This window comes from Agelaius tricolor, unplaced genomic scaffold, assembly GCF_023055355.1.
Source record: "Agelaius tricolor isolate 1412-34295 unplaced genomic scaffold, bAgeTri1.0.p SCAF_16, whole genome shotgun sequence".
NCBI lineage: Eukaryota > Metazoa > Chordata > Aves > Passeriformes > Icteridae > Agelaius > Agelaius tricolor.
The window spans coordinates 8284890-8294915 of NW_027269276.1; the positions used below are offsets into that span (position 1 = coordinate 8284890).

The 10026-nt window shown below is 39.1% G+C and overlaps 1 protein-coding gene across 5 annotated transcripts in view; it reads left to right on the forward strand.

Annotated features, from left to right (window-relative positions):
• ZFAND6 (zinc finger AN1-type containing 6) overlaps window positions 1–9988 on the forward strand; it is a 36543-nt gene extending 26555 nt beyond the window's left edge. For all 5 annotated transcript variants that reach the window (XM_071441336.1, XM_071441337.1, XM_071441339.1 and 2 more), the window contains 3 exons: window positions 1942–2042; window positions 8315–8428; window positions 9018–9988. In XM_071441336.1, coding sequence (XP_071297437.1) covers window positions 1942–2042; window positions 8315–8428; window positions 9018–9166 — 364 coding nt within the window. In that variant the 3' untranslated portion in view covers window positions 9167–9988. The remainder of the gene's footprint in view (window positions 1–1941; window positions 2043–8314; window positions 8429–9017) is intronic.
• The last annotated feature ends 38 nt before the right edge of the window (window positions 9989–10026 follow it).

Below are 10026 nucleotides of genomic sequence, written 5' to 3' on the forward strand. Positions count from 1 at the left end.
TCTCAGGGTGAATGCTAGCAGATCTCTGTGCTTCATCTGGCATTCAAATGGAAATTTGTCTTTAGAATTTAGCTTCAAATAGAAGTTGTCAGTTTCTGTTCTACAGAGATTTGTCTGGCTGCTCTTCTGCTTCCTCAACTTGTAGTTGTGCATTTACCAAAGGAGAACTGTTCTCATCCTAGAAATTTGAGGATTTTGTAAAATGGCAGGGAGCTGTTTACGAGAGCTCTCATAAATAAATGTATGATAATGTGTTAACAAGCCAGTTGCTTTGCAAGAAGTGGAGAGTACTAGAACAGGGTAAAGACACAAGTCTTAGTACAAGTCGTGCTACTGAATTGATATCTTATTAAACAAGTAATTTCCATCTGGGTTATTCAAGGGTACATAATATCCTCTTATAAATCACTCAGACTTACTAAGTGTACTCCATTTGTAAAAGCTAAATATTTGTTTATATTTAGTGGCTCCATTTCTGTTTAGAGTGACACAACCAGCAGCAACTTAAACACTTTGGAAATTTGAGTGAAAAGTGTTAGTGTGTTATATACTATGGAAGCTAAACTTGCAGTAATACTCATTTCAACTTTTCTTTTAAAAAAATGAATGTAGTAGAACACAGGGCAAGGGAGATTTCATCAGTTCCTGCTGATTGATTCAGCTCAGACTTTTCTGCTCCCTATCTTTTTATAGGAGGTGTTATCTCATGCTTGGATCCTGCATATGAACTGAGAGCTAGGTGCCATGCTTGATGCTATATTTAGTTTTTCCATTCTAAGGTTTATAGTTGGGGTAGAAAATACGTATCTTACCCTGAAACAGCTCTTCTGGTGTGTGTAAAAAAAAAAAAAGTTCATCCAGGTCAATGCACAGATGTGAACCAATTACAGTGCCTTGCCTTTGTTCTGTCACAACTTCAATAAAACCATGAAAGAATAGAAGTACCTCACTGATCACTGGCTTGATTACTGGCTGCAGAAGAAAGGAGTGGACTTGCACTTGAAAAAACTCAGTGTCACTTGCTTGGGTTTTTGTTTTCAAAATAAAAAAAGCAGGAATTCAACTTCAGTCTCTGGAAATACCTCAGACTTAGGATACTCTAAGGACAGATAAAATTAATTGACAATGCCCTTCTGTAGGTGGCCAGACAGGCAGTTCAAGACCTATGTGTAGTTCTTGACAATTAAAATTGCAACTCCAGTGCTCCTGTTGTGCCATGGAGTGCTGGTTCATGGGCTGTTGGATAATCTGGTTTTTGCCTTCAGAGTGAATCCCTCAGTGGAAAAGAAGAAAAAAAAAATGCAAATGAGCTAGAGCTCTAAGTCCCAAGGAAGAGGTAGCACTGTCTTGTTCCATAGGAGAGCTGCTGGATGAGCAGCTTGGCTGGGAGTCATGGCCAGTGTTGAATTGCACTCTCTAAACTGCTCAGGGTGTTCACTGGTGAGTGTTCAGCCATGCTGGGATTTAGCAGTATGGCTGAAGGGTTGGGAAGTTTAGCCTGCACTGCTTTACACTGTGAAAATCCAAGGGGTTCTGTGTGCAGCTGCTGCAGCTTTGTTACTGGAAACATTGACATGCTGCAATTTTCTCGTTTGTATCACCAGAACCAGAATCCTGTACAATTATCTTGCTGACTTCTGTTATAAAGATCCTTGCATACTGAATGTTGCATTGCTGCTTCTGTGTGGAATGATGGTATGCCAAACCACCCAAAATACTTTTTCCTTTTTTACAGTGGAACTGTTTTGTTGCATTCAGTATGAGTTGAAAAAAAAGTTTACCTTTTGTGTCAGTTCAGATTGTAGCAGTTTTAAGTGGTTACACAAACAACTTCAGAGGCTCTGGGATACCTTCTCATCAAGAGGTGCCCTAATGTATCTTATGGGAGAAGAATGTGAAAATGCATAATAAAAGTCATAATTTTCTTCTTTTGCCCCTCAGCCCTGTGTCCAGTCAGTCACTTTTAACAGAATCTGTAGCATCATCCCAACCGGATAGTACGGCTGTGGACAAAACAGTACCTGAGACAGAAGAGTTGCAAGGTTGGTGCCTGGTTTTCAGTGACAGAACTTTTGAATAATGCTTTTTAAACTTCAGCTGTTCTTAATACACTCCTGTTCAAACATGTCTGATTCTCAAACCCAAATATTCTGTGAAATCAGGAGGCAGAATAAAAATAAAGTTTCTTTTCTTAAATGGCAAATGAAACAGAAACCTTATGTTTAATTGGTGATGTCAGTGTCTGCCATAAACAAGTGTTTTAATTGGTGTTGGAAATGTACATCATAAATCAACATCCTATTCTGTCTTAATGCCATGGCTGTTACATCTGAGTGGAGTTTTGAGTATCTGTTACTTCTCAGAGTAACCATTTACAGCACATATCAGAAGTTTATGAGCATATTTGTGGTAGAGGGTGTTTGACATTGCCATTGCAAGAACAGGGTCAGTATCTTTTGCAAATAGGAAACACCTATAAAAGAAGCTTTCACCTCTGAACTGTAGTGGTGTAAGATTTTGAACTACTGAAATTCACATTATCAAATATAAAATTACCAAACCACAGGCTATGTTTGCTTGAAGCACAGTGGCTAAGAGGGTTAACTATATTGGCCTGAAATCCTCCTTGCTGGTACAATGTAAAGTTTCTTTTGACTTTTTTCTTGTTTTCTATGTGAAGACTTTCGGAGCTTAAGGCTAAAAAATGTTTAATAGTATTTCTTAGGAAATGCAAAAATGCCAGGTGGTATACAAAATGTGCTCAGACTGGTAACCTATAGGCATTATAAAAGGTATTTAAAGGTAAGTCAGTAAGTATTCTGCCTTCTGCTGAGACAGTTTAGGTTTTAGTGGGGAGGATTTATTTTTCTCTGGACTAGTCTAAACATAGAAGTGTGGGTTTTTTACAGATACAACTTGTAATTTCACTTAAACATTCTAAATACTAGTTCTTTGACTGAATCTCTGGTATTAAAGCTTTGCTTCTCAGATACTTTTCTAAACCTGACCTGTCCTTTTCTGTAGGATGGAATATAAGAGTCATTAGTCAGCTACTATGCTGGGTAAAGCTGTCTCCTTGGTTAATAAACTTGAAAGAAAAGCTTTTAATTCCATTTTTTTCACCACTTTTACTAGTCTTTGAGGTGAGACACATGCTTACTCTTGAAAAGATACATTCTAGAGATACACTCCAGTACCTGTTAGGAAGTTTGTGTTCTGGAGCTGAGAGCTCTTGTCTCAGTTTTGACAATGCATCTACTGGCTTTTCACGGGGAGACAGAGGCAGAGCTTTGTTTACCCTGGCACTGAGGTGTCTTGGGCCTGTGAAAAGACTTTTCCCAGCAAGTTTCCAGAGGCATGTCTCTCTTCTTACACACTTGGATAAATTTGTGCTGTTTCTTAATTCTCCACCTCTCAAACTTATTCTCCTATCTATAAGATAAAAGGTTTCTCAACCAGAAGCTTTGAATTTAGGGATATATCTGCAGGATCAACATATATCAGGTGTTTAGGTTACTCAGCTGAGTCCTCTGTCCTTTTCTTTGTACCCTCATTTCTAAACTAAGAACATCAACAGCATGTAGTTGCAGTTCTAAATTACCATTCCTATTTATAACTCTCTGGCAAGGTCAGCCTTACTTCCTTAAGAGTTCCTTCTGTGTTGTCCCTTGACTGAAAATCATAGGAAATGTAGTGTTTCCAGTTTTAGGCATTTTGATTTGAAAATGTAAGTTTGAAAGGAAAGCAGCTTAAAATGAATGCTGAGAGGGATTTCATTGAATTGCTGTCACAGTTGTGCATCCTGAAGTTTTCTTTTTTTTTGAAATTTGAATTTTAGGTTGGTGACAAGCATGTAATACAAACATGTGAATCCAAGGGTTTTTTTTAGCATTGCCCGAGTTTCTAACATTTAGAAAAAAAATAATAAATTCACAGCAATGTGCTAGTTGGTCCCAAAGTGAAGAGTGTCTAATAGTATTTTTGTTGATGTAGGGGAACAGGAGAAATGTCAGTATTTATTTTGATAAAGTCTTGCCTTGTGGGAATGTCTGTTCTGGGGAGAGTTGTTCTATGCTGCTGCTGTAAGTTAATGTATTGTGTTCAGCTGAGGTCCCCTTAACTTGCCATTTAACAAAAATTACCAGGCTACAACAACATTGAATGAAGGACTGGGTGAATAATTAAGCTTTCTTAGATTACTGTTATTACTTTTCTAAAGCAGACAGATAAATGAGACTTGAGCTGTGTGCAACACAGCCCTTGCTGTTTGCAGTCAAGCTAAAACTACAAAGGGATAAAATTCCCAAAGAGCATTTCAGATTTGTTTTTGTTGGATTTATGCATTGCAGAAGAAATGGAGGAAAACTCTAGAATGTTAAAAAATGTAGGCTTTAGAGCAAGTATTTGTATATGATGCTTGTGGAGCAGTGCAAAAGGCCAGATGCTCTAAGATAGGGACTAATAAATTTTTTTTTAACTTCTAATGTTCTTAAATACCATGAAAATGAGTTTCATTTTAGGTAATCTTTAATGGCATGAAGTACAGGCCAGCTTTTCTAGCAACTTTCTTCTATTCCAAGTAATTTTAATTACCTCCTGGGCTATTGTGCCTTTTGCTCAACATGATGGCCCTGTTAGGATTAGCCAGTCAGGATTTCTGATTTGTTAGCCAGGGCTGCCTCCAGGCAAGCCTGCAAGCAGGTAAAGAGGTATTTCACTTCCCTGGGGTAAAGGAAGATGGTTGAAACCATCCAGGTTAGGGTTCATGCTTCTGGTTCAGGGAGGATTTTAAAGGTAAATGAAGCTTGTCAGGGAAGGCAGGAAGACTCCACCACAAACATTATGTAGCTCCTACAACTGAGGGACATGGGGGTAAAAGTAGAAATCCAGCTAATGGGTGGACTCAGCCCCTCTGAGGCTGACAACTTTTGAGAATGGAAACAGCCTCTGTGATTTTCAAACTTGTTGTGAATTGGAGAGGAGCATGTACTATTAGCATTGCAAAATGCCATCACTCACGTCATGTGGTGTGGTTGTTATTTGGAAAACCAAAGTACAAAGTTAGATTGGATTAACTGTCTAAAAGGTACATGGCTGTTCTGAATGGAGTCACCTGATTTTGTGCATATCTGGATTTTAGTGAAGTTAAATAGTGGAGTTCAAACTAAGTTTAAAAAACTTGAGATTAAAATTTTTAGGTTGCTACAGAATTTTATATTGGGGTTACTTGGACCTAAGGTGAATGCAGTTGAGCTAATGGCTTCAGTGGGCCTTATCAGGGTGGGCTCAGTAGACAGTACTGGAAAGGTATTGATGGATGCTTCTCACTTCTGTGATAGTACCAGGGACTCAGAGGTAGAGTATGATTATGACACGAGTGTATCAAATAATACAGGATATCATGATATACTGGGTGAATGCTCCAGGGGGAGAGGAGACACTCAACAGAAAGATTTAAAACTAAATTCTGTGGGTGAGTGTGCTCCTACTTAATTTGCCACTTCCTAACATTTAAACAGTGTATTTTAGGCTGATTATGTCAGTTTAAAATGTTCACAAGCAGTGATGTTCTCCTTTGGATTAACTTCACATTTCACTCCTCTGGAGGTGTGGGGGTTGTTCTTACTAGCCCTAAGAAGTAAATGTAGCTGTTCATGCTCTTCTGTAGGAATGAGAAACCTTTTTCTTTTAAAATCTCTGCCCAGTAATGCAGAGGTGATGAATGTGAAACATCAAGAGAGAGAACAGGATGGGTGTCTTGCTGCACACACAGAGCTGTGTTGTGCCTGCAGCGGTGCAGAGCTGGAGTGCATTTTGTCATGTGGCTGCTGGTTTTGTGCTCAGTCAGAGCACACTGAAGCTCAGGCAGGGGTTTGCACAAGCAAAGCAATAGGAAAAGCTTGTGCCTTTAGGAGGGAATCCAGGCTCTGCTTGTTTTGATCAGCTAGGAACATGTTCTGTAAATCAGGGAACTTCTAGTGACCAGCCCAACTTGTCAGCTCCAGACTGTGTTCATACCTTACTCCTTTTTGGTTAGTTGGCAGCTTGTACTGCTGTTGCCAGGGCTTCTGTTCTTTGGCTTCAGGCAGGGCTGGGGCTGGGGAAGGGATGGTTCCTTGGTTTAAGGAAGGCAGGCAGAGCATCCTGGAATCCAGATGAAGTCCAGCAGCTGGGAGTGGCTCCAAGCTGGACAGTTTTGCATCTTACCTGGCTTTGTTCTGCTGTGGTCATCACAGGGAGCTCATAGACTGAACAGTGGCACTTGGTTATCTAAAGTGGTTGGGATATTTGTGATTATCATAGAGGATTTTGGTTCAAATTTCTAGCTTCTATTCAAAAGCAAATTGAGACCTAAAATTTATGGTTACTACAGTAGATACAAAGTGACTTGTGCAGGAGAAGAATCTTCCCACTCGGTTCTACACTGAGCAGCAGCTCTTAAATATTTTTAAACCTTTTTAATGTGAGAGCCATACGCACAAAGAGAATGTAAGTAAGGGTGTATGAGAGCCTTGTTATGCAGGGAAGAGTGCCAATTTTTCCTAAATTTAGCTAATAGTTACAGAGGCTCTTAGTGAAACTTAGATTGAGGTAACTGATTTTGCTATAACAGGAAATGCAAGCTGGAGGATGTTAGCTCGTGGCATGAGTATGTCTTAATGAATTAATAAAGACTGCAATATCTGTTTTGTGTAAAACTACAAAGTTCATTTGAGTAAGTCTTACCCCTTCTGGTACTTACCTCACTTCTTTTAGTCCTTGCTGATTTTGGTTCTTATCTTGCAATCCTTTTGATATTATGCCCACTCAGAAATGTGCCCTTTAACAGCCATTTAAAGGCATTGAACTTTTTTTTCTTTGTGAACTAGGAATTGTTATAAATTTCAGGACAAAGAGAAGCTCTGCTTGTAACATAGATGGTGTCTGAGAAGGAATTAATAGACCATGTATAATAGTATCTTTGCTAGATTAATCTGTGGAATATACTGTCCCCTCAGGCAAAGTCTTTGCTGGTGATCAGGTATCTTGCTATCCATTGATGTTGCTTAGTACAATGTTTTGATACATAGCAAAAGTGATGAGTGCCCTTTCCTTTCAAAAAAAAAAAAAAAAAAGATCAGAATAGCAGCACATGAAGAACCCCACTGGATTTGTCATGCAGAAGAGCTGTCAGCTGGTGAAGAGCTAGCACAGAACTGCATCTGACAGTCTCTGACAAACAAAAGTCCAGCTGCACAGAGCTGCCTGCAGCTTTTTCCCTGACAAATGTCTGAGCTTGCTGTTGCATTCCCTTCCTTACAACACTGGTTCTAGCTCTGCTTCCATCCACACTCCTCCCAGCTGGAGCTTGCTTTTGTTCTTTGCTGCAAATATTCCCAACTTCTGTGTGTCTTACTCACTGGAGACTTGTCCTGCTGTGGTCCAGCTATGTCTGGTAGGCAGAGGTTGGCTCTTAGCCCTTCTTGAAATGAAGTTGGTTTTTTTTTTTTGTTTCTATTTCTGCTTTGTAATGTAAGAAATGTGCAAATACTTGAGGAAAACCAGCCAACTTCTATTTTTACCTGACTCAGGCAAATACTACTATTACTTGTTCATACTCTCCCACACAACATCTAACCTGTTTCTTTTAGATGTGAGAGAGCACTAAAGTAGGTTGAAAGATGCCTTAGGAAAAATATCTTTAAAATTAGGTTTTTACCTGCTCCCTTCTGGGCTCCAGTGCAGTGTAGTTCCACCCTGTAAGCCTGGGTCTCTTGAGCTGGTGTTTCTCACCCCAGGCAGTGACTTATGTCCTGTGTAGGCTTTTTCCAGGTGTGCAAGAGCAGCAGCATCACAGTGGTAGAGATTGTTCTGAGACACTGTGTTTTGTGTGGCCTCCATGTTGCAGTCTTCAGCAAAAATAATGTTGATTCAGGATTGGAAAGAGGGTGTTTGGCTCAACTGATCCTGTTACATAGAGTACTTCTTGCAAGCAGATTTTGGGAGCTGGGCAAGTAACACTGTGAGGAAACACTTGGCTGTTGAATTTTTTCCTGGATCTGACAGTGCTGAATCTTGCTGTTAAACCTGTGTTTGTTGTTTTGGTTGTTTTTTGTGGTATTTTCAAGCATTTGGTGAATTCGTTTCTTAAATTATATCGAAGGTCTAGAAGGGGAGAGTTCCAGTTGCTGTGGAGACACCAGTGCACTTCAGACATGGAAACAGCAGCAAAATGGCCAAATGTATAGCATGGGCTTTAGATTATTGTAGGACTTAAAAGGGGAGAGATAGACTCTTTTCTCCACTGTTCTTACTAACTTTTTTTTAATGTCAGCTTCAGTGTCAGAGAATGCAGAGCCTACACCTGAAGAACAGGACAAGTCGCTTGACAAACCAAAACAGAAAAAGAATCGTTGTTTCATGTGCAGGAAGAAGGTTGGACTGACTGGTAAGAAATACTGATTTCACTTTCCTTAGGCTTGTTTAGGCTTTGGCCTTTTGAAATGTTATCTTAAAGGGAAAATGGGGAATGGTCATTTGATATTGATTTGAAATAAGGGTCAAAGGTGCTTTCAGATGACTCTCACTAGATTAGACATTCATGTATCGTTTTGTTTTTCAGCTTCCTGTCTTAAAGTGAAGTTCATAATTCCAAATACTTCCTTTTGGAAGTCTGCTTAGCTAAGGAATTGGATGATAGTTTGCTGCCATTCACTAGCCAGCTTTGCAGTGGTCCAGTGAAAGGGCCTGAGTTCTGGAGGGTGAAGATTCATAAACACGGCAAAAGAGCAGGAGTTCTGTAGGAATGTTCTGTGCTAGTCATGCAAAAAGAAGGAATGGTCAAGACAAATCTTGCTGTAATCACTTAAAAATGTATTACTTGTGATTCTTATGCTTTCTGCAGCAGAGGCTCTTTGGCTGATTGATTGACACTGGTGACTGAGATTTACTGCTAGTGAGTGAACACATTCAGGATTTAAAGCAAACCAGTGTCATCAGGAATGTTGAAATGTCTAAGCTGCTGTTTCTGTCCACAGGGTTCGAATGCCGGTGTGGGAACGTTTACTGTGGAATGCACCGTTACTCAGATGTACACAGTTGCTCTTACAATTACAAAGCTGATGCTGCTGAGAAAATCAGAAAAGAGAATCCTGTAGTTGTTGGGGAAAAGATCCAGAAGATCTGAACTGCTGCTTCTGCTGGAATACAAAAATCTTCTGACCATCTGCAGATTAAATTGACTTGAGCTTTTTTCCTTAGTCATCAGGAACGTAGAGCAGTGTATCTTGCCTAGACCTTTTAATCATGCATGTCATCAGATGAATAGATTTTTTTGTTTTTGTTTTTTTTTGTTTTGAAAATGACTCTGAACATTATTTTCATTGCAGTTTTCTGTGGCTGAAGACTTAAGTAAACTTTACAAGTATTATCCTTTAAGATCATTTTAATTTTAGTTGAGTGCAGAGGGCTTTTATAACAAACATGGAGAAAATATTGGAGGGCTGTGCTTTTCCAGGATAAAACATGCATGCGTTAACTTTGCAGTTTATTTTCTTGTTGTATATAGCTTTTCTCTGCAGCACAATTTCCTTTTTTTTTTTTTTTTATTGATAATGCCTTGTATGGCACAACTAGTTATCAGTAACTGAATGTATTTTAATCATTATGGCTGCTTCTGGTTTTTTTTTCCCATTAACGAGAGGTTATACATGTTCGCATATTAGCTTGTTTGCACCCTCTACCTATTTATGTATGAATCATTTGTAATGAGAGTGTGTGCTGAGATTGTGTGGGGTTTTTTGTTGTTTTCTTTTTTTTTTTTAAATTGGGGTTTGTTTTTGTGTGTGTGGGGGGAAGGCTGTATGCACTTCATTGACTGCAGTTTTCATTGGGATTACATCCATCAGTTTGTCTGTACACAAATATGAAGAATGATCTGAAGTACCTGTGCTGTATTTATGTTTATCCACGTCTTAACTTTGATTAAATAAAATTTAAAAAAATCTGAGCCCCTGTGGCTGTCACTGGCATATATAAGTTGGATTT